The sequence below is a fragment of the Primulina tabacum genome, chromosome 1 (assembly GCF_025594145.1).
Source record: "Primulina tabacum isolate GXHZ01 chromosome 1, ASM2559414v2, whole genome shotgun sequence".
Taxonomy (NCBI): domain Eukaryota; kingdom Viridiplantae; phylum Streptophyta; class Magnoliopsida; order Lamiales; family Gesneriaceae; genus Primulina; species Primulina tabacum.
In genome coordinates this window covers 57761554-57785659 of record NC_134550.1, presented here as the reverse complement: position 1 = coordinate 57785659, position 24106 = coordinate 57761554, and the positions used below count along the sequence as shown (strand labels likewise).

Sequence of the window (24106 nt, the reverse complement as noted above, 5' to 3'; positions counted from 1 at the left end):
CTATATTTGTGTATACACCATGTGGTACATTTTAAAAAAAATTTATGTATTAACAACTGTCTGTACTATACATTTGGGTCCACTGCTAAATACCGCAGTGGAGGTAAAAATGTAAAATAAATGCAAATGAGAATCGTTTACTTGATTTATTATTTTTTAAATTTATTCATCTTAGGTCAATTATTTTTTTTATTTATAATGATTTTGAAAAATATAAATAAATCACTGATTTTTTCCACTGATTAAAATATTGTTTGAAGTAATACAAGTTTACCCATTTTGTAGAATAATAATTTAGATCTCATATTTGCTTTTTTATTAGGTAAGTGGTAAAATTGTTGGGATGAAATTATGGTTAGTTCTATATGGAATAATGATTTGAAACATGATATTTGAATTATGATAACATTTGCAAATTTTAGAATATACAATTACCTCCGATCATAGCTTTTTGTTCTGGTAACTAACAATCAATCTCATGTTATTTGTTGGTTCATATTTTTTTATATTGATTGGTCAATTTAGTGATGTATTTTTTCTTTTCTTCTTTATATATATATATATATATATATATATATATATACACGCGTGTTCACATAATTTAATTCGAATAAAGTCATATTTTTTTAAAAAAATTTAATTAAGAGAGAAAAAACTAATGAGTTTTGAGATAAAATAGAAAGATGTTGAAGAAAAATAATAGAAAAATGAAAGAAACATGATTATTAGTGACAAGTTCACATTATCAAAATTACTTGAAAATCTTATTTATAATATATATTTTGAATAAACCCCATTTATTATTATTTTTGAAACTCCATTTATAAATTTTGGTAAATTGTAATAAAAGTTGAATATTTTTAGAAACTCCATTAATAAACATCCCTCTATCTCCCCTTGTAAATTGTAATAAAAGTTTTTACAGTTGTACCTATATTTCATAAAACCCAGTTCCTTGATTCAACGCCTTTTTTTTTCTTCCTGAAATTACATGTCGAAACAAACAAATTTACGTACCATTTTTGTCTTCGTCAATCGGGGTCTTCAAACCCCGTGGTAACCGATTCTGTGATCTACGCACCACAGCTTCCCCAGCTCACCACTCAACAAAAGTTAGAGAGAGTAGGAAAGATAGAGGGTATTTAGAGGGACCCTTTTCATAAACAGGGGGTTACCCTCAAGAAAAGAATCAAAGGGGAGACTACACAACCACTCCCAAAAACTAAAGAAGTCATTGTGATTAAAAAAACCAGTTTTCATCTCCAAATGTGATATTATTTTGTTTTCTTTAATGTCTGTTAGCGTATCATTTTCAGTTGATTGTTTAATGTGAAGGGGCTGCGTGTTTAAGAGGAGAGGAAAAATCAGAGGCCCTTTGCATTTATTTCTTTCTTTCTTCGAAGAGGTGCAAATGGGGTTGTTTGATTTTCATTTTTACTTGTAATCTTTCGTGTTTGTGTTTGAGTGGAGAGGGAGAGAGAGGAGGCTCAGGTTTTTTAGGCGTTCTTTCCTTTTGGGATGGATACTAAAGGCAGGCTTGTTGCTGGTTCACACAACAGGAATGAATTTGTGGTCATCAATGCCGATGATGTTGGAAGAGTGAGTGTTTGAAAAGATTTCATCATCATGTTGTTTCGTGGGTTCATCTCTCAAATGGATTGTACTCGGAATCACTGTTTTTACGATAAACATGGTTAATTTTTAAGGTTTTATGCGATTTGGTATTCTTTTTCAAAAAAGTTTTTAGCGTCCATTGCATTTTGTTCTGGATGCTCAGATTTACCATCTTCTTAACACAATCATGTTTGTACAATTTGCCCTTCTGCGTCAAACCACGATTTATGCGTCATGTGAATGACTTTTCCTGAATTAGCTTCTTTTACCTCCTTTTTAACTTTTCTAGATTTCAGAGCCGGTCAAAATTCTAGTTGCATTCTTTAATAATTTTACATTTTCCTGCATTTCCACTTCTCTTTACTCCAAAATCAGTCTCATTGATTGTAGAAATCTTGTGTTCTCTTGATTTGATAGCTTGTTCACACCTTCAAAGATTCATTTTTGCAATTTCAGGTGACTTCTGTAAAAGAGTTGAGCGGTCAAAATTGCCAGATTTGTGGGGATGAGATTGAATTCACCGTAGATGGGGAGCCCTTCGTTGCCTGCAATGAATGTGCATTCCCTGTTTGTAGATCTTGCTATGAATACGAAAGAAGGGAGGGTAATCAAGCTTGTCCTCAGTGCAAAATCAGATACAAACGCATTAAAGGTAACTAGTGCCTGAAATTTTCTCAGCTTTTTGTCTGCTTTAAATTACCGGCCTACTTAACTTTTCAGGGAGTCCTAGAGTTGATGGAGACGAAGATGAAGATGAATTTGATGATTTGGAGAACGAGTTTGACTATATCAGCGATGACAGGAGAGCCCCTTTGCACTTTTCTGAAGCTGGCCACTTTGCTCGCCATAATATTGGCCGGAGTGCTTCTGGGATCACCATTCCGTCGGAAGTGGACCATTCAAATCTTAACTCAGATATCCCTCTTCTCACGTATGGTCAAGAGGTTGGTTGGGCGTCCATTTTTCCTTCATCTGTTTGTTTCTTGAGTATAAATTTGGGTTTTAATTCGAAAATTTCTCAAACCCGGAATCTTGATGTTTCTTGTAAATGTACAAGTGTTTTGATTTTAAAGTTAACTAAAGTCTCGTGTCTTTTTGAAGGATGATACGATTTCTGCCGACAAGCATGCTCTTATTATCCCACCATTTATGAGCCGTGGAAAGCGAATACATCCGGCTCCGTTCACCGATTCCTCCATGACTTGTGAGTTACCCTAGAATTTGGTTTAAAATATTTAATATTTTTCTTTAAAAATCTTTTTTCTGGGTTACAAATGTTATTTGCCTACTGACATTTCAGTGCCACCACGGCCGATGGATCCGAAGAAAGACTTAGCCGTATACGGTTATGGTACCATTGCCTGGAAAGATAGAATGGAAGAATGGAAGAGAAAGCAAAATGATAAGCTTCAAGTGGTTAAGCATCAAGGAGATGAAGGTGGTGTTAATGGAGATGAGCTGGATGATCCTGATTTACCCAAGTAGGTCCACTCGCTTTGATTTTCATTTATGTTCGGTATAGAAGTGTCGGTGGTCTGGGTTGTATTGTGATTTTTCAATCGATTCAAGTTTTTAAAAAAATATTAACGAGTGGTTGACTTGTTTAGTAACTACTCTTGTTTTCGTGGTTGGAATTTAATAACAAGGTTTAATTCAAGAAACTATCGTTGGTGTACACAGTTTCATTTTTTTTCCTCTGGAGACGGTGATTTTTCATACCCCTTTCCTGCTTTGTCACCCTATGGATAACAAGGCCAATATTTTGAACTCAAAGTTCTACTACATCCTCCATTGGCAGAAAATGGATAAAGTTTTAGGTTACATTTGGATGGATGGATTTGAAATTCACGAATTTCGATTATAGTTTTATTGGTACAATGAAACAATGGATGAAATCTTAAATCTACGTCTTTTATATTCACATACTAGTTACACAAAATACAATAAATTTCAAATTCTTCCTTTTTTGAGTGAACTTGAAACTAAAATCTATGAATTTGAGATCCATCATTCCGAATGCAACCTTAATGGATAAAAGTTTAAAGTTGTAATAATGTTGGAAACAAACTCTTTAGAAGGTTAGAACTTGGTATAACGGTCGAAGTGCTTACCCCGAAGAGGATTTTGAATGCGTTTGTCATCCTTGATATCTCTCTTTTTAAAACTTCATTATGATATGATTTTCAGGATGGATGAAGGCAGGCAGCCACTTTCCAGGAAGTTACCGATTTCTTCAAGCAAGATTAGCCCTTACCGAATAATCATTGTAATACGGTTGGCGATTCTTGGGTTGTTCTTCCATTATAGAATTCTTCACCCTGTGAATGATGCATATGGATTATGGTTAACATCCATTATCTGTGAGATATGGTTCGCTGTATCGTGGATATTTGACCAGCTTCCAAAATGGTATCCCATTGAGCGAGAAACCTACTTGGATAGGCTCTCGCTGAGGTATATACCTATCTTTATATTTCCTTCATCCACTATCTGGTCCATTTCAGTTTGTTTTTATTTATAAATTCATGTGGATTGAAAACTTTTATTAGGTACGAGAAAGAAGGAAAGCCCTCAGAGCTAGCTCCTGTGGACATATACGTGAGTACGGTGGATCCAATGAAAGAGCCGCCACTTATTACGGCAAACACAGTTCTTTCTATACTTGCTGTGGATTATCCAATTGACAAGGTTGCATGCTATGTCTCGGACGATGGTGCTGCAATGCTTACTTTTGAAGCTCTGTCTGAAACATCTGAGTTTGCCCGAAAATGGGTCCCATTCTGCAAGAAATATAGCATAGAGCCTCGGGCTCCTGAATGGTATTTTGTTCAAAAGGTCGACTATTTGAAAGACAAGGTCGAGCCAACATTTGTGAGAGAACGCCGTGCAATGAAGGTATCCTACTTTTTCACTGTAGCTGTTTGAGAATTTTCTGTTTTTTTCTCTTAGTAGGCATATTTTCTTTGTGAAATGTAGAAGAAGATGCTTGTATTCCATTCAGTAAAAATACCCAGTTTTGGTTTTATTACTCGAGTACCAAGAAATTGAGTAAGTTCTGTTTTGGTGCAACTTTAATGGCTGCAACTTGTCTGCTGTGACTGCTTTCACACAGAGAGAATACGAAGAGTTCAAAGTTCGAATAAATGGATTGGTTGCCACAGCGCAGAAGGTTCCTGAGGATGGTTGGACCATGCAGGACGGAACTCCATGGCCGGGAAATAATGTTCGAGACCATCCAGGAATGATACAGGTATAATTAAAAATTCATGCTCGATGTTGTCCTACATGTTTGATGAAGAGACAGCAACATACTATTTACTAATAAATGCTTCTTTTCTTTTCTTTTTCTTTTTTTTTTCATTTTAGGTGTTCCTTGGTCAAAATGGTGTGCGAGATATTGAAGGGAATGAGTTACCTAGGCTTATATATGTTTCTCGTGAGAAGAGGCCGGGTTTTGAGCATCACAAAAAAGCCGGTGCTATGAATTCTTTGGTAATTCAATCTTGTCATTTCTCTCTTGAGATTAATTTTTAACATATTGAGCTATCTTATTCTCTCTTTGTTTTTCCCTTTTATTGTGATTCCAGATAAGGGTGTCGGCTGTCATCTCTAATGCACCTTTCCTACTCAATGTTGATTGTGATCACTATATAAATAACAGCAAAGCTCTTAGGGAAGCTATGTGTTTCATGATGGATCCTCAGTCTGGAAAGAAAATATGTTACGTGCAATTTCCTCAAAGATTTGATGGAATTGATAAGCATGATCGATATTCAAATCGTAATGTTGTCTTTTTCGATGTATGTGTGACTCCTTTTGTGAATATTGGTCAATCCTTTCATAAGTTTTATCTTCAGGAAGCTAATGTTCTCATGATTTCAGATAAATATGAAAGGACTTGATGGGATCCAAGGTCCGATATATGTTGGAACTGGATGTGTCTTCAGGAGGCAAGCACTTTATGGATACGACGCCCCCAAGAAGGCTAAGCCCCCTGGTAAGACATGCAATTGTTGGCCAAAATGGTTTTGCTGCTGTTTTGGATCGAGAAAGAAGAACAAGAAAAAGACGTTGAAGGATAAGAAGAAAAATACCAAGGTTAGGGAAGCTTCGACACAGATTCATGCTCTAGAAAATATCGAGGAAGGAATCGAAGGTGAGTGGATATATCAGGTTGCAATAATTGCTCTTGTTGTTCTATGTGGCTGCATTGATCAAAACTTGGTGTTGGGGTTGACGTATAATTTAATTAACTTGAGTTGCACAATTAACATTAGTTACAGGACAGAGCTCGATCCTATAAAAAATGTCAAAAGAGTCATCAATACCCTTTTTCAAGAATCCGATTAATGCTTTTATTTCCCCTTTTTTTTGGCAGGAGTTGACAGCGAAAAATCATCCCTCATGCCCCAAATAAAGTTTGAAAAAAAATTTGGACAGTCGCCGGTGTTCATTGCTTCAACACTTCTAGAAGATGGCGGTGTTCCTGCCGGAGCAAGTTCGGCATCGCTCTTAAAGGAAGCTATTCATGTCATTAGTTGTGGTTATGAAGATAAAACTGAATGGGGAAGAGATGTATGTTTTCTCTGCAAATACAATTTTCTTCACGACATTTTCTTGATTTATATGTTCTCACACCTCTATTCTTCTAGATTGGATGGATTTATGGTTCTGTTACTGAAGATATCTTAACCGGTTTTAAGATGCATTGTCATGGCTGGCGATCTGTTTATTGCATACCCAAAAGGCCCGCGTTTAAAGGGTCAGCCCCGATCAATCTTTCTGATCGTTTGCACCAAGTTCTTCGATGGGCCTTGGGATCAGTTGAGATTTTCTTGAGTAGGCATTGCCCGATTTGGTATGGGTATGGGTGTGGTCTGAAGCCACTAGAGAGATTTTCTTACATAAACTCGATCATCTATCCATTGACTTCTATTCCCTTGATTGCTTATTGTACCTTGCCAGCAGTCTGTCTCCTTACAGGAAAATTCATTGTCCCTGAGGTAAGCTCTGTTCCAGAATTGAGCAAGTCAAGTAAACTTTGCATGCTATTTTAAATTTCTTCCTGCTCATTATGGATGCAATGCGGGATTAATACTAAAAATGAAGGCAAGCATGCAACACAAAACATAATTTACGTGGTTCGGCCTTAACTACCTTGTCTCCACAGCACAATGCCTAGAGGGCTAGAATTCTATTATATCTTTTTTAGTAGGTTGCAATAATCATCTCCTTATATAAGTGAAAATATTGGATATATGTGGTAAAAAGTGGATTAATCATATTAAAGATGAATCATAATCTTAATATTATCAATTAAATTTTGTAATATGTTCTTTGATTTCTAACAGTAGTACACCCAAGAAGAAACTTCCTTATTACCTTTAATGGCACTGTTGTTGATATATTTCTTGTTAATCTACAGATAAGCAATTATGCCAGTATACTTTTCATGGCTCTCTTTATATCAATTGCTGCAACGAGTATCTTAGAAATACAGTGGGGACGTGTTGGGATAGATGACATGTGGAGAAACGAGCAATTTTGGGTAATTGGAGGCGTCTCAGCTCACTTCTTTGCTCTGATCCAAGGTCTCCTTAAGGTCTTGGCTGGTGTGAATACAAATTTCACTGTTACTTCCAAAGCTGCAGATGATGGAGAATTTTCTGATCTCTATCTTTTCAAATGGACCTCATTGTTGATCCCTCCATTGACGCTAATGATCATCAACATCATTGGAGTTATAGTTGGCATATCGGATGCCATAAGCAATGGGTACGAATCATGGGGTCCTTTATTTGGCCGTTTGTTTTTCGCAATTTGGGTCATTCTCCATTTATACCCTTTCCTCAAAGGTTTCATGGGAAGACAAAACAGGATTCCCACCATCATTGTGGTGTGGTCTATCCTTCTTGCTTCTATATTCTCATTGTTGTGGGTACGAATCAACCCGTTTTTGTCAAGAGACGGTATAATACTTGAAGTCTGCGGGTTGAATTGTGATTAAAGATGTCAAAACATACCAGCCTTTATGAGTTTATATGCAGAAAGTTTCATGGTAACTGCAGAAAACAGAAGAATTTCTAGGGAAAGATCCCCAATCTTTGATGGACATGAAGTGGAAATATTTTATCTGAAGAAGGTATGGGGCGATCTGTGTGTAGATAAAAAAGATTGGGATGCGCACATTTATATTTGTTTTCATCAATTCTTTGGATAAATTATGTTCTGTGATTCTAAAAGAAAATAAAGTTAAGTTTTTTCCCATAAATTATATCACCTTCTTGCGAAGGGTACTCATACAAGAACCTTTTTCTTCTTGTTTTAGACTCGAGGGCTTGTTTTGTATCTTTCTCTGTGAACTTGGATATTTGATTCTGGCCTTTATTTTGTGCAGTATTACCAATTGTAGATGTACCCACTGTTTTTTGTAATAAAAACAAGGCTTGTGCAATGTTCTCTTTGAATTTGTATCCTTGAGATTAGTATATTACTCTCATATTAACCTTGTACTTAGAAAATTAGACAGAGAAGTTTAAGGTTGTGTTTAGATTTATGGATTTGATATAATGAATTTCAAATTTGTTGACTTGCTTATATATATATATATACATATATATATATATATATATAGATACACACACACATTAAATGTGCCTTTGTTTTTTAAGTTACGCAACATGATTTGTAACTTTCAAAATATATTTGGATAAATAGTCTTTCAATCTTTTATTTGATAGAGGAGATTCCATAAAAGTCCCTAGAGGATTGGGACAATATTTGCTAGAGAAAACTGTAAAATGTCCCTCCTAGTCCAAGGGCCAACGCTGCCGGCATATTATGCTAAAAATATCACTACACCAATCATAGTTGGAACAGTCGAGTAATTAATTATTATTTGTTAGGTCTTTAAAATTTTATAGATTGTAACACAAAAAACTGTATTATAATAATCTTCAAATCAAAATAGAAAAGAAAAGAAAAGTGGATAGCCTTTTTTGCATCTGTATCAATTTCTCTCTTTTGCAAACCGTGATATTTTTTATGCTCTTCGCAAAATCATACATAATGGAGAGTTTTAAATATAAAATATAGCATACAACAAGAAACAAAATAAATAATAAAATCAATAATTGACCTCCGAGGTTAATTACACAAAGAATACCAATTCAAGAGAACACGATCACACAACAAATCAATAATAAGCATGTTAAGAGATGCAGGAAAAGATAGAAAAAAGCTATTTCCCCTCAAGCTACATAAATAATAAAAATATTAGATTGAGATCAGAGGACCAAAAGTATCCTCAATATGCTTGCCTAAGATTGAATAGCTAACACAAGGCATATTTCCTCCAAAGTCCAAAAGCGACACAAGAATCGAGCATCTGGGAATGTTACCTCTTCCGAAGTATGAATCTCATTAACTGTTTTTATATGTGCTCATTGATATGCTTCTTTTGGAGTAACATATGTTCCTTCCGATCCAATCTCCCAGCTTCCACTTCGTCTTCCCCAACTTGAGTGTCTCACATCTGATTGCATGGTGGGGACTCGCCTATCGGATCCAAAAACAGAATCGCCTTCAGAGGAATTATGATGGGGAACATCACTTCCTCTGCTACGAATATCTGCTTCAATATCTTCAATGTTGTGACGCTGCGAGATCTTCAAAAGATCTCCACCGATATCTAGATCATCTTCCACTTTCGTGCGTCGGTCCTCACCAGTATCAAGAGGTTCAGCATCCCGGGTGGTAGGCAGAGGAGGCCTTTGTGGCTCCTCTTGTGCAAATGCTAGGAAGTTGTTTTTTGAAGGTTTTACCTTCGTACAAAATACTTCCAAAAAGTTATTCAAACAACCGCGATCATAAACATTGATTCTGTTATCAGCTCTATAGCGGAAATTTTCGTAGGTTGTCTGCAGAAACATATATCAACAAAGAGAATTTGAATTAATCGCAACCGGGTGAAAGAACTATATCATGGAAATATCACAGATGATACAATAATGATTCACAACAGCCAAAACCACCAGAGAGTTGCAATAATTTAATAGGGAAAAAGTCAGATAAGGTAGAAATTTTCATTTTACATCAATTTAATTCCATTGCTCTATCTCAATGCAGTGTTATCCTTAACGAACTTTTGACTGAACTTTGGAATGTGACTACTATATCAAGGGCGTTAATAAATTCTGATAAGCAAATAGCACAAATTTTTCAGAGCACAAACTACATCAGCTCTTTCTACAGTTTCTTGAATAATCAAAACCAAAATCTAACCACCAACCAAACAACAGGCAACAAAAACAAAAAAAAGAGTTAAATAAAAAGGACAAATAGATAAAACTATAAATCCAACCTGATTTGTGCCTATTAGATAAAGGTGAAACCCGGTAAGTCCACCAACAAACCACAAGGAAATAAAACAATATGACATCAGAACTACAGACGCCGGAGATTCTTTCATCGCTTTCCATACAGTCCCATGATAATCATCCATCAGAACCTTGATGTACAAAGCAGACATCGCAAACACGTAGATACAAAGAAGGGCAGCAGAAGAGACAAAACAAAAGAAAAACCGGTAGTTCCGCTGCACATTGAAGAATTGAAGAGCCAGTTAGGGCAATAAAGTAAAATACAGTAAAAAAAAGAAAAAGACATAACACATCTATAAAGGAAAAGCAGGGAGAATCCAAATGTTAACAGTCTCAAGATGAATTCTCATACCAATCCTATGCACTGGCCCACCCAAGGGCAGTGGTGATCAAAACGCTCCACACAATTGTTGCAAATGGAGCAATGTGAGCAACGAGGAGGACGATAGAGCATGCAAGTATCACAATATTTAACTCTGACAGGAAGTCCATTAACCATCACTTCTTTAGTTCGAGGAAACTGGAGGCTTGGTGTCTGCCGCCCACCAATCTCCACTGATGCTGAATTGTCATAACAAAATTCTTCTTCAGGTGGATGTGAATTACGCGGTACGATACCTGGATCCCGAGCTGAAGTGAGGAGAAGAAGCACCAACACCTGTCAAAATTAGTTAAAATCTCATTATAAACCAATAAAAACTTGGATTAACATAAACCATGCATCAAGAAAAATGCATTCATATCTTGATAACATTATATAGAGCAGGGTGAAAAGATCAGTGAATAAAGGTAAGTGGAGTGCATAATGGAATAAAGAGGACGGATAATACGAATATAAAAAATCTAAGGGTAATGAAATCATTGCATAAGATATAGCTGGAGCCAATTAGCAATTCACACGCAATTACAACATAACAACAAGCATTTTGTCCAGTAAATCACTTAATAATCACGGTTGAGCAAGCATAGGTTGGCATTTAATTTAAGCTAGTAATAGATGCACATAATTTGCGTATGTGAAATAGTGGATATAATATATTATAATCTTGTAAAACTTAAAAAGACAGATGGATTTTATAATAAAAAATTGGACTATAATAGTAATAAAAGAGTTGTTGAATAACAAATAAAATATTGAGAAAAAAATACTAATATGCAAAATTAAAGTGGGAAATTGGAAGAGTTTATATATATATATATATATTCAGACGATCAAATGAAGAGAAGAGAGTGTAGATTGATTTTATAACAAGCTTCACCACGAGATCAAAAAGGGTCCCTTTCTTTTGTATGTGTGTGTGTGTGTTATGACAGCAGTTATATGTAATTTCAAATAAGGAGAAATTTTCATGCCAATGAGCAATGGAGTAAGTACTTGGGAAAAATGGCATGACATACATGAGAAGATGCAGCCGCAACATAATTGGTGAGAAGGTATATTAGCATGTCTCTGTTGGGATACTGGAAATTTAAATAATTTCACACATTGACATACCATAGGGGCCCAAAAAATTACTATGATGGTCATTGCTTACTATATGGCACCGCTATCCTGGTGGGACAGGATGGGATGGTGAAAGGATATGGATGTGTAACATAAGCAATGTTCTAAATTGCAGCCTAGGCAGCGGCACCGCACAGAAAAAGTGCTAGTCGACCAGCCTAGGCGGTCTTAGGTTGGTAGTCTGGGTAAGAACAGTTGTACCTCTTAGAAGGAATTTCCAAGATTTCGACGTTCTTCAAGAGAATAGCAAAGATTCTAGGAATGATGAGATTGGAGGAGATCCGAACGATTGGAGCCCTAGTAACTAAAATTTCTAAAATTTCCCTTATTTTTTTTATCACATCTAGCGACGCCTATGCGGGCGCCTAGTCAGCGCCTAATGAATTTTTGAACCTTGAACATGAGATACGAAAATTGATGATGTGTGTGGGTTGATTGTTGATTGAATGATCCATGCTGATGTTATGTCCACAACAAACAGTACTTATAGCATACATGACCCTCACCACCAGCCTTCTTTGGCATCAACCATGCATGGTAGTATGCCAGCTCCCTCAGGTGCGAACTATGCTTTACCTAATGAAATATAATATAGTCTGTAGGAAGTTTAGAAAATATGGCCAGAAGAAAAATACTAGGATCACCCAGTCAAATGTCCACACATCCTTGCCGTTTAGAACAACTATGATTGCAATCATACAAAAGGCAGGGGAAAGCGCACACCAGCCAAAAATTCAAAGCATGCCATGTTAGTTCAAAAAGCATCTAAGAGTAAAAGAGTTTTCGCACTAACATGAATTGTGAAGACTATAGCGACAATCATAATAGCATATCCTGCATTATACGAGGAAAACTCGTGGCGAAGATGTCTTGCAACAAAAACACAAAAGACAGCAACTGGGCCGATTATTAACAATAGGGTGACAAGCAATGACCTCGCATCAGGGCCAAATATCAATCTCCCACCAAGGAAAAAGATCTGCAAGAGGTGGATTGTGAAGATGTTATTAAATTTATAAAATGCAAAGCAGTACCAAATTATTTATGAGAAGTTATGACATTTATAGTGTTTAGTTTCCACAATTTAACCCATTTTGACTGTTTAATGAAGAAAAATATCTAACCACAGTGGATACAAGTTCTCACTTCATACCCTTAGTTTTAATATTCTGTAACTCCATAGATGCACAAGTGCAGGCATACACCAGACACACGCATGGCCAATTTTTAGCTCTTATTCCCTGTGCAAGGGACACTTCACACTTTATTTTATCATGTTGGTGGCAAACTTAAGTCAGTAGCATAAAACGAGTGTAAGGATGTGTAGTACTTCATGATTCGAAATGCATGTGAGCCCCACATGTGGGCTATAATGACATTATTGGCTGCAGTAAGGAAACCATATGCATACCAGTGTCCCCTAAACCATTCTGAGATCACATTCTCCAATATCAATATAAAATGAAATATCCCTCAAAGAAATTACTTCTAGTCCAAAGATGATAGTAGTTGAGAACATAGAATCATTCATTGTAGAATCCATTTTTCAGATAGCCTTCATTCCAAGACATGTTTATCCATTGCTCTGTTGAATCATTTCTTGTATATTTGATAATCGAGAAACTTATCATTCAAGCCCTCACGCTATTTTAAGAAGTTGAGAAGATAGCGTTTCTGTTAAATGTAACAGATGCATTAATCTCTGTTGCCTCACAAGTTCCACTTGATTCTTTTTTTGGATACAAATTTAGACGACAATGTCCATCATCATGATACATATTAATCATCTATGATACCTCAATAAAGCAAGAGTTAGCTGTAAATGCCCGAGCATCAGAGATAAAGTCCACACCCTTTAATTTCAACTAAAGTTACCCGAGTTATCATGATAACCACTATATAAAGTCCACAACTTCCTAACAGTACTGGACAAGATCAATTTCCACTTGAACAAAAAAAAAGCACAAAAATGAACTTAAAATACTTGAACTATTTATTTTTTATGCTAATTACACTGATAAGAGGGAAAAACAGTCACAGTATAAGCCAGAGTAAAAGCATAACTCAAATCCCAGAAAAGAAGAACCCAGAAATTTTGAAGTATGAACAAACATAAAGTACCCAAAAAACAAACGCAGAAACAAAAATCTCACATTATTCCCCTTCCAAACTTCGTAAATGCGCTTATCCATTCAGTATAAACAGCAGCGATGAAGAAAGAATAAATAGAGCTAAAACTATGCCGCCCTGATCTGTCCTAAGCGGGAAAGGAGTCAAAGATTTGGAACTTGCAGTGATTGTCCATCTCCTTTTTCGAGACGTTCAACCACGACCAAAAGCAATTGCGCAAGTGAGCGATTTTCAGTTACAGAATTGGGCTGAATTTTGAAAAAACGTGACCTTTTGGCAGGATTTATGAAATAAAAGTGGGGGCTTGATAATCCTCTTGGCTTTCTGTGATCTGATGATGAGAGTGGGAGAGCGGGTTTGAAATTTTGGAAATCAGGGTTTATTTTTAAAGTTTGGGAATGTTTGGAGAAAAAGTGTTTTTTTTTTTTTAATATAAACTTGTGTAATTGGTATGAAATTTTATTATAATTAATTTGATTTATATTTAAATAAAAATAATATTATAAATTGTAATTTGATTTAATTATACTTAAAATATATTGTAAAAATTAGTGAAAAATTAAATTGTAATTTTAAAATAACCCATTATATTTAAATTATTACTGTTACTTTAACAATAAAAAACATATACTAGAGTATTTCTCTATCTATGATTTGGTTAAATGTTATCTTTTGAAATATAAACATATATGTCGACTTTCATAAAAATGCGAGGAACCAATATGGTATAATAATATTGAAACAGAGAGAGAAACATTATCGATATAGCATAGACTGATCTTGATAAACAATATCATTTCTTAATGTAACTCATTTGATGCATATTGGGCAGACAGTCGAATTTCTCCATTGTTCTTCCAAACATACTTTAAACTCATAATCTTCTTATTACAACGACCTATTTTCCCTTCGACCGGTGATCTATTTTAAGGTTTAACAAGTGAAATGTGCTATATCACACACACCCACGGGTGTAAACTTCTAATATTGGAACAATGGCAAAATAATAGTGAACAATAATTGGTGCCTGGTTGTCTCTGGTCATGCACAACTGTCACCACCATTACATTTTTTCTAAAATTAACAATTAAATAACATTTTTAGTGTGACGTTGTAAAAACAATATTAAAAACTAACCTCCATTCTCGAATTTTAAGACATGGTTACCTTATTTCATATTTATTTATCTATATTGTTTTTTTTAAAGCACAGGCTTAAAAGCTGAAGAAGACAGGCTTGCTGTAATGATTCAAACAACAAAAGCAGAAGGGAATTTAGCGTGCAAATCAATTCTTTGAAATTAAAAGTTGAACCAAAATATACAGAGAGGTTAAATGAGTTAGTACACAGTGTGACACAAAAAAGGAGCTTCAACGTTCAAAATTCTGTGTTCTTGAGAGCTAAGAAGATCAATGGACGAAATGATTGCAGCACAATAAACTGAAGAAAAAGCAACCCAAAATTAACAAACAATGCATGATCATTACAGTAAGTGACACTTACGGGTCACGATGATCGAGAAAAGTGTGCATCATTCAAGATCGAGTATATAGTGGATTATAACTTGATCCACAAAGTCTGCGGCTTGTCAGCGTATACTGTTAACATTCCAACAGCACAGCTTCAACATAATACTTACCAGCCTTTTCCAGTGCTCGAAACCCCATTTTCAGCAGAAACGATTTCTTCAAATGCTGATAATACATCAGAAGGAATTCTGTCTTCCGGGAGACAATGGGTGGAGGGCTATGAGCTCGCTAATGCTTTCGAGTAAAAGCTAGGTTGTTTGAAAGCCTTCCAATTAGAGTGCTATCATTTATACTCTTAATACCGAGTCCTATTCAAGATCACTGCAGTTCCTTTTCGGGCGGCTGTAGGGCGGACGGCCGCCTGTAGGCCTAAAAGCAAGTTTTCCTAGTCAACGGAAGACTTTACCGAATCTCCTGGGCAGAAACTCATCCCACGTACGGTTCGGAGGCCAGGTCAGTAAACTTCTATTGATGACTGATTCTCCTTTCCTAGCAACAAACTTGTATTGTATAAAGGGGACGATCCAGCAACATATAGAGAAGCACCTTGACTAAGCAAACTCCATATCCTATAGCTTTGCTCCCTGATTTTGTGTTGCACACACACTTTCTGTGGCTGGTCCCTTCAAAACGCAGCATAGAATCCTCCACCCTTGTCCTCGGATAGTACCCCTCCGTTCTGTGAATGTTTCATCGAAAAATCTCAATAGAGAGTCATTTTCTTTGTTTCTAAATCCGAAGGAAAAAAAATGATCCGGTCAGATTCATTTGGAAGTGCTCTTTCTTCCACAAATCCATGAAAAGGTGCACATCCCATTCCAGGGCCAATGAGGATAAGAGGAAGGGATGGTGGTGGAGGAGGGAGCGAACCTTTCTTAAACCACGCTGCTATTAGTACATCTGTTAACAAATAAATACAATTGTGAAAGCATATAAACAGGAAACCAAGGTTATTTTGGTATAACAGATCGAAGTCAGAATATGATAATGGACTCACTGCTGAGGATCAAGACTCGCTAGCCATGACGAGCAAAGCCCTGAACGCTTCCTCCTGTATGGGGTCGTCCATGTCACCACACTTATCGTTAAGTGCACTTGATTTGGATGAGCTGAATGATAAGAAGAGATGGAGAAGGCCCTAGTTATTAATGTAGGAACCAATTTTACCAACCATTTGAAGGGCATTTGCACAGAAGGGAAATCCTCAAATACCAACATCACAGCGACCAGTGAAAATGAGTATGAATGCATGGTAGGAAAGAAGTTTGCTGGAAAAGTGTCGATAACGTTTCCTCGTCCTTCTAACACTGGAAAAGTGTCGATAACGTTTCCTCGTCCTTCTAACATAAATAATGAAGCATTTGAACCCTATCAAAGAGCACATTATCGGAAAACATAGAATATATTACACATTATATCTCTGATATATAGCAATATATACAGACGACTGCAACTATTTTTCCTTGGTTCGTTAAGAAAGAAATCGCAATTTATGCGTACAAACAAAATTATTTCCTTCATGCAAATGGTTAGTGATATATTTTCCCAAAGCCAATATATAATATGTCAGAAATAAAGTTGCAAATCAAGGACACTGCCATTTTCCTTGAAAAATATGAAATATGGAAGGTGAATATCGAATGTCTTGCATTTTCCAGGGATTACTGGCAGAAAATTAACAATATCTTGTCACCTCTAAAACAGTCCTTCGCTCCTTGTGGTTGTACTGGTACAGATCATCTCTTCCTTCCGTCGAGGCAAAATATTAAAGCATTTCATTCTCATGTTCAGCACTGGCAAAAACACTCGTGACCTAAAGAAGCCCTTAGATTAGAAACAATACAACTGAACGTATCTTGATAATAAAGCAGTCGTGCAAGATTAAGATATCACGATAACAGGATACACCAATCAATCCTGTCGTCGATTCAGAATAATTTGACATAGCAAAATATACAAAGCAACTGGTGTAGCATACCTCAAAGAAGTAACGTCTAGGAGAAGCTGAGGCCACGTCCATATTTAGCTCAACAAAAGGCTTTAGTTTCAAAGGGAACAGAGAGGTATTTATCCCAGCTTTATTTCCTCTCTCTCTCGGCTGCATCTAAAGACAAGAATTCTCGTGAAGATAAATTTAAAGAAAGACTAGTTGTTAAACAAAATCAATCCACTTAGATAAAGCACCAAGTACAATTTATCATTGTAACCAATGCCAGTCCAGTGGTCCATGTGTAACATGTATGCATGGACAACTGATGATTAAACAAGATGTAGAAAAAGTACAACAGGAATCTATTGTGCGAACCTGAATTCTATCTTTTAACATAATTAAATTTATGTTTTTCAGAACCAACAGAATTACTAACAGCAACATGCATTGATTCCCAACTGTTTGAGAGAGACGTAAAAAGTATCAAGACACAAATCTTATCATCAAAATTAATATCAATGGAAGATATTTGATTGACAATTGTGTTAAATACGTATCGATGTGTTGTCACATAAGACCCTTGAGTCATCTTCAAATTAAAAAAATTCATGATAATCACCTTATTATTTGCGGAAGGCTTATCGTACGTATTAAAAGAACCTTCATCAGACCCGAAGTCGATTTCTCATTTGCAACATTATGAGCCACATTCTTCGATAGTGTCAATCGAATAACACCTGACACATGGCTATCAAGAAGCTTCCATTTGTCGTCTGAACAATTTGTTGGTTTTTTTCCTACAAGCGGTTGATGCAGTTTTTTTATCATACAAACATTCCTTGATCTACATTCTTCATAAAACAAAATCGTTCTCATCAAAATTTCCAATCTCATGTGTAATTTCACGAGCATACTGATCTGCGGCCCTCATAGTATCTCATGTACATTATTCACAGTATTGTCCTATTCATGGCAGTGATTTCTCTCATCTTCCTCGACCCTCGAACCTAGTACTTCCTGGTCAAATAAATGGGTTCTCCATGGCTAACTCAATTGGTACAAACACTTTAAGAACATATATATTTGACTAGAAAGTACTAAGTTCGAGTGCTGGGAAAAAGCGAGAGAAATTGTTGTTTTGAGTGATATATAACTATGAATTATATACATGAGATACTGTGAGAAACATGATTGCAGGTCCAAAGATCAATAGCCTCATGACATTACACCATGTGTCAAACCTTCTTCGCTAGCCATCTCTTTCAAATTCAACATACGCTCTGATATCAGTTGTTATGAATTATAGTTCTATTTTTTATTATCGAAAACGATAAAAAAATATAAAAGATAAATACAAGAATATAAAAGATTTATAGTGGTTCACTATCGATGTGAGAGCACGTGTACTTGTCACCGCTATAAATTTCCACTATAATGAAATCAAAAATAGAAATAGAATTTTTATAAGAACATATCCACTTTTAGAACTATTTTATTGTCACTTTATCTGAATAACTTAAGTTAGAACTACATTTATAGACGCTAGTACCTAAAATAACTTTAAATAATTAATTATGTTTCACCCATGATGTGTTTTCCCAAAGTGAAATTTCTATACAATTTGATTTGTTTTTCTTTTTATTTGTTATTTTCCTTTACCTGTGGTTAATGAGTTAGGAAGATGTGGACAGAGTTGCAAAACGGGTCGGGCCGCTGGCCCATGGAACTCGCTTTTAAATGTGTTGGGATTTTTCCGATCCAACCCATTAAATTTGGCTGACGATTGAGCCAACTCAACGAGCCAATCTCGCATCGATAGCTCTAGATGTGAATGAGTTAGACATGACCAGATTTTTGCATGTATTATTATTATTATATATAATTATAATATAATATAAAAATCCCATAAGATCAAACTCCAATTCAAATATTTATTTTTCGATAACTAGAGCTCAATAACTGGATAAAATAAAATAAATTGAGCTAAAATTCAAGTCAACATTTTGTATTTATTAAAAAAAAACTGTATCATTTATAAGTTTGTTCCATAATACACAAGAAAACACATTATTGTATTGCAAAATATGAGACTCATTTATCCAATGATATATAAAATATATACACTATTATAAATCACGAGGACTTTATGTTAACTTTGATGATTTAGGTATATTATATCTTAGCTATACTTTTAAAAAAATTTATAAAAAAATATATTTATTTTTATCTATATCTATATGTGTCATTAAATATTTAAATATCATTCATAATAAAAAGAAAGTCTCAATGATAATTATTTCAATCGACACGCATCGTGTGCACACAACACTAGTTTATAGAAGAGTTTAGCATATACGACTAGATTTTACAAGACTACAAAAGAAGTACCACAGCTCACAACAACAATTCTATCATTCATCCACGCGCAGAAGATTCTTCCCAGACTGATCCGAATCGAAATGATCAAACAAGAAACTAGATAAGAGAGCTATTACTGCACGAACGTGAGCATCGACTTTGGCGAAAGGAATAGGAAAACAGCAAGAGTAGAGACACCTCTTGTATAGGCTCAAAATTTCCTTCTTCCATGAGGCTCAATACATCTTTTGCAGTGATTCGTTGGATCAGGCAAAAAAAACCTCAGACTACATAATACTGCAAGAACAAGCCTTTTTGTTGCAATGAAAAAATTCATCGTCTGATCCATTTTCGCTGCAATCACATTGAATGCTTGATCATTAAACTGACTGAGAATGTTATACACAGAACAAACTCAACAAGTACAAAACACACATGTGCGTAATGCCATGCCATAAGATTGTCAATCTTCAAATGGATTAAATGTGATACAAAAAGTACAATTGTATGCGGACAACCAAAGTTTAGAAACAAGGGTGCGCAGGTTTGTTCGACACAATTGTGCAGAACTACAGCAATGAATCAGGGTTTTTTGCCATTCGAAGGAAAAACTATAGTAGGGCAAGCTCACAGCCATGTGCTTTTCCTAGTAATGTACAGCTTGAGATTCCAAAAACTCTTTTGCGTGAACTCTATCCATGACAGAATGCGTACCATACTCTTTATTAACTCTGGTACTCCCTTCACCAAGAAGGTATACAATCATATTCCAGCTATTTTCTTCCGAAAGCAAAATAAAACAATGGACCACTTTTCAATCTTTTTCACATCTCCAAATTCAAGCATTCTTTTCAATTCACATTTTCCTCACTTTCAAAAACAACTATATTACTATGTTTTATAATATGATACTTATAACTCACCCCACCATCTATTAAGGTTTTAAAATATCCCACATTATAAGAAATTTATACATTACCCAGTGACATTTTACCAACAAATTCTCACGTTAACTAACTGTTTGATAGAAAAAGTCCTTCTCTAAAAACAAAATTACAGATAATCGTATTCTCTTATTTAACTTTCAAACAATATGTTTCTACAGAAACAAAACAGAGTATAACCTATATTTTCCGGGGTGGAACTGCCAATTAGAACAAGCCTCAAGGAAAAATGAGGTAAATGAATGCCCAAGAGTGAGTTTTTTTTTGCCTCACTTTCTGCTACCCTAACGATATCTGAGGTTTACGCGTATTGTCCATGAATAACCAACATTGTTCACTCTCACATACAAGTTTCAGAGATACGAAAGTTTTCATGATTAACATTTTTAAAAAGTGATGCCAATCATATATCTGTCTCAGCTATAGGAAATAGCATGCTCCAGTGGTCCGGGAGAAAGAAAAAGTGTATATGTATTCAAAAACATTTAAGGCTGTGGTACCATTTTGAGATATACAGTTCCTGCATTTCCATATATATTTAAGTTCTTAAATAAAATCCCATGAGAATCAATAAAATATAGATGGAAAATAGTTACACTATTAAGTTTCTGAGTCAATAAAGTTACAATTACCAGTTAACCAGCCAACCGAAATAGAGAGTCCCTCCAAGTATGAGAATCTACACCACAAGGTCCACAGAGAGCAGTAGACCAAATGTGGCATTTCAGACCCTCAGTCCAATGATGATGTAATTCAACTAATCCAAGCAAAAACCAAAAACAGAGAACCATACAAGGAAAAGGTAATTGCTGGTAGTTGGTGAGTAGCCCGCGTATCCCAAACCAAACAACATAAGTGACACAAAAGAGAAGTAAAACCGGAGCTAATTGGTTAGAATATCCTATTGACCGGAACATAAAAAAACCAAAGCATCAATTTCTCTTACCTCATCTCAAATTCCCGAACCTGAAAAAGCTCTCCTCCAGAAGTATCTGTCCACTGCACTTTCCTCCTCTCCATTTGACAAGCAGCATCGCCATTATTTTCACAAAATGCCACGTGATCCTTGGTACAGCCACCAAAATCTGTGGCAGCAAGTGAAAGATCTATTGGTTTCTTCAAACTACTCTTAAGACTAATAATCTTTCTAACGCTGCTATCATCACCATCACCATCATCAGAGCATCGCAGATCTTTGCTCTTACAAAAAACAGCACGCCCTGGCAAGACTTCTTGGTTTTGCACAGGTCCAACTTTCAAATGACATGGGCTCTCAAGTCTGGCAGATGGGCGACCAAAGCACACAAAGAATGTGCACCCACAGACAAGCCCGTTCTTTCCCGAAGCCAGCTGGATATCAGGATCAACCTCTTTATCCACCAACTGGAACTGATTCCACGGTGACACTCTCATGGGTCTTTCTAATATTCTCCGAACCTTAAGCAGTATGATCAAAATCGTACTGTACCTAGAAGATAAAGAGGAGAAATTTTTTTCCTACTACTACAGTCAATAGCAACACCTATTCTCGTTTGATAACCGCCCAACTGCTTGCATTTTTTCAGTCTAATTTGCATCTAAAAATGCATAATTCGCCTGCTACATCCAATCAGATAATCAAATTACACAAGAGTTAAGATATATACAAAATATGAACTCTAATTCCGAAAAATTGTTCGATAAAAAGATCAGCATTCTGGTTAAGCAGGTTCCTCCGGGAAGTAATTAATGGGGTGATCCTCTCTTAATTTCCGGCATTAGTTCTTGAAGAAGTGTTTGTCATAGAAAACAAGTAACAATGCATTGATACCTAAGATTAAATAAATATACAGGCATCTAAAAAATATTCGATTTCAAGAAAGTAACAAGCCAACAAGATTCTCAGATTCGACTAAAAGGATAAAAGTTATGCATTACCACCTGAAATTTTTAAGATGAGCTAAAACAAAAAAAACCTTTCAATCACAATCAATTAAGAGTAAATGGTTGGAAAGTGATTTAACTTTTTCTCTAAAACTCACAGCATTTTCCAAACAACAAGTGAACAGTCAATGATCTTACACTTGCTACAGAGCAATCAAATCAACACACACACAAACATATTCCTGCTGTTCAACGGTTACATAACCAGGCCAAACACCCCCCCCCCCCCCCACACCCGACGACCCCCCCCCCCCCCCAACCAAAAAAAAAATCTTGATATTCCATTTCTTAAAATAAATTTAGTCCCAACAAATTCGGTAGGCAGCCACCCGCCAAAGCCGCATACCAAGAAAAAGAAACGACTGTCTATATTGAAAAAGCAAAGTAACATACAAATCTGAGCACGACGCCCCTTGACATTTCACAACTCTGAAAACTGCATCTGGGAATGCCCCACAAATTCTTGCAGTGTACAAATTGAAACATTAGAGTTCATCATCATGCAGATTATAGGTCTGTAACACTCAGAATCTAGTGCAAAAACAAATATTTTTCAGGTTATTTGTATATTCCCTGCACATAGAGGAGATTCAATGAACTTGAGAGAATGAAGGGGATCAAACGGACCGGAATAATGATTGTAACAAGACAAGAATTGAAGGGGCGAGTCTACCAACAATGTGGCGCATGATAGTACGGGTCCCTTCGAAGATTTTCGGTGTAATGTTCAAATATTTGTCTCCTACAACATTTACTCGCAGACGTGAAAACGTGAGAGGAAGAAGAGTGAATTTCACAGCCTTACATTTTTACGAATCTTGCATATGTGCTATTTGAGTCACTATAAAAAAAAAAAATTGTTTTTTTATGAAAAAAATTATTATTTTTATTATAATTATAAATATGATTGACTCGTGTCACGAATAAAGTTATGCGAGCTCGTCCCACAAGACATACTCATATTTAAATTAGTTTAAATAAAAGTGTTAAAAATGTCTAAATTTGTTCTGATAATTTTTAGCTAAAACAAATTTTAGTTAATTTTATAAATTTACATTTATAATATTTGATGCATGAGTAAAATTGTCCGATCAATTAGATGTTTTTAACCAGGTAATTATAAAAATTAATAATCTCTAGAGTCATAATTTTATTATTGTTTTATTAACGTTATTAATCATTCGATATGGTTTCGTAGGAAATGAAAATGGCGTCCGAACTAAGGAAATGTGTACGTATAGTAAATGTTGCTTCGAATAAAATTATATATTTCTATTTATAATTACTATTTAAATTTAATTTGTTAAAATAATTTTACAGAATTTATTGATTAATTTACGTTTCAAATATTTTAATCCAATCATAATCAATTAAAAAATAAAAAATAATATTGTATATAAGATATTCAATAGATACAGATATGCTTTAAAAATGTCGTATTTTTTTATTAGAAAAAGCTATATTTATTGGTGTAAACTGTTGAAAAATATATTTAAAATGTGTGTATTGAATATTTGAATGTTGAATATTTGAATGTTGAAAATAAGAGTTGTAATCTTGAAAATTAGTGTGTGATGATGTAGGTAATGATGTATTTTATTTTTGGATTATTTGTAAAGATTTCCTATAAATAGATCTCTCATTTGTGAAGAAAATCACAATTGAGTAGAGACAAACATATTATAAAGTGTGTAGTTTGGTAAATTTTGAGAGTTTGAGATTTTTACTTTTTACCATAAATTTTTACTTTTTCACAACACGTTATCAGCACGAAGCTCTAAAAGTACTCCATC

General features: G+C 35.3%; 3 protein-coding genes and 1 pseudogene across 7 annotated transcripts; 1 reads left to right on the top strand and 3 right to left on the bottom strand.

The window, feature by feature from the left end:
- Nucleotides 1-1072: 1072 nt before the first annotated feature.
- Nucleotides 1073-8081, top strand: LOC142554051 (cellulose synthase A catalytic subunit 2 [UDP-forming]-like). Its single transcript, XM_075664668.1, has 14 exons — nt 1073-1599; nt 2071-2266; nt 2335-2558; nt 2716-2818; nt 2915-3095; nt 3802-4068; nt 4164-4509; nt 4727-4864; nt 4981-5106; nt 5202-5414; nt 5497-5770; nt 5993-6189; nt 6267-6617; nt 7040-8081. Exons 1-14 carry the CDS (start codon nt 1519-1521, stop codon nt 7619-7621), a joined length of 3279 nt encoding a protein of 1092 aa, XP_075520783.1. The 5' UTR covers nt 1073-1518; the 3' UTR covers nt 7622-8081.
- Nucleotides 8082-8711: 630 nt separating this feature from the next.
- On the bottom strand, nt 8712-14022 carry LOC142554014 (protein S-acyltransferase 8-like). 2 transcript variants are annotated; one of them, XM_075664624.1, is made up of 5 exons: nt 13653-14022; nt 12293-12478; nt 10348-10653; nt 9977-10210; nt 8712-9533 (listed from the first exon to the last, which is right to left on the bottom strand). In XM_075664624.1, the coding sequence occupies exons 1-5, from the start codon at nt 13689-13691 to the stop codon at nt 9057-9059; spliced, it is 1242 nt and encodes a 413-aa protein (XP_075520739.1). In that variant the 5' UTR covers nt 13692-14022; the 3' UTR covers nt 8712-9056. The 2 variants fall into 2 exon arrangements, with proteins under 2 accessions (XP_075520739.1, XP_075520746.1); XM_075664631.1 differs by lacking the exon at nt 12293-12478.
- A 1195-nt stretch (nt 14023-15217) lies between these two features.
- Nucleotides 15218-18901, bottom strand: LOC142514522 (NADPH-dependent diflavin oxidoreductase 1-like; annotated as a pseudogene).
- Nucleotides 18902-19358: 457 nt separating this feature from the next.
- Nucleotides 19359-23127, bottom strand: LOC142554029 (uncharacterized). Of its 4 annotated transcripts, none has more exons than XM_075664653.1 (3): nt 22707-23127; nt 21337-21989; nt 19359-19800 (listed from the first exon to the last, which is right to left on the bottom strand). In XM_075664653.1, exons 2-3 carry the CDS (start codon nt 21801-21803, stop codon nt 19734-19736), a joined length of 534 nt encoding a protein of 177 aa, XP_075520768.1. In that variant the 5' UTR covers nt 21804-21989; nt 22707-23127; the 3' UTR covers nt 19359-19733. The 4 variants fall into 4 exon arrangements, with proteins under 4 accessions (XP_075520768.1, XP_075520756.1, XP_075520773.1 ...); XM_075664641.1 differs by having other exon boundaries at nt 21337-21986; XM_075664658.1 differs by having other exon boundaries at nt 21337-21986; nt 22941-23127.
- Nucleotides 23128-24106: the final 979 nt, after the last annotated feature.

Excerpts from the sequence above, each read along its gene's own strand:
- LOC142554051 (XM_075664668.1), top strand. The coding sequence starts at position 1,519 with ATGGATACTAAAGGCAGGCTTGTTGCTGGTTCACACAACAGGAATGAA. Across the intron at positions 4,865-4,980 it reads ACCATCCAGGAATGATACAG|GTGTTCCTTGGTCAAAATGG; the intron begins GTATAATTAAAA and ends TTTTCATTTTAG. Across the intron at positions 5,415-5,496 it reads GTAATGTTGTCTTTTTCGAT|ATAAATATGAAAGGACTTGA; the intron begins GTATGTGTGACT and ends TCATGATTTCAG.
- LOC142554014 (XM_075664624.1), bottom strand. The coding sequence starts at position 13,691 with ATGGATAAGCGCATTTACGAAGTTTGGAAGGGGAATAAT. Across the intron at positions 10,654-12,292 it reads CTATAGTCTTCACAATTCAT|GTGTTGGTGCTTCTTCTCCT; the intron begins GTTAGTGCGAAA and ends TAATTTTGACAG. Across the intron at positions 10,211-10,347 it reads TGGGCCAGTGCATAGGATTG|CGGAACTACCGGTTTTTCTT; the intron begins GTATGAGAATTC and ends TTCAATGTGCAG.
- LOC142554029 (XM_075664653.1), bottom strand. The coding sequence starts at position 21,803 with ATGAGAGTGTCACCGTGGAATCAGTTCCAGTTGGTGGATAAAGAGGTT. Across the intron at positions 19,801-21,336 it reads GTTCGGGAATTTGAGATGAG|CGAAAATGGATCAGACGATG; the intron begins GTAAGAGAAATT and ends ATGTGATTGCAG.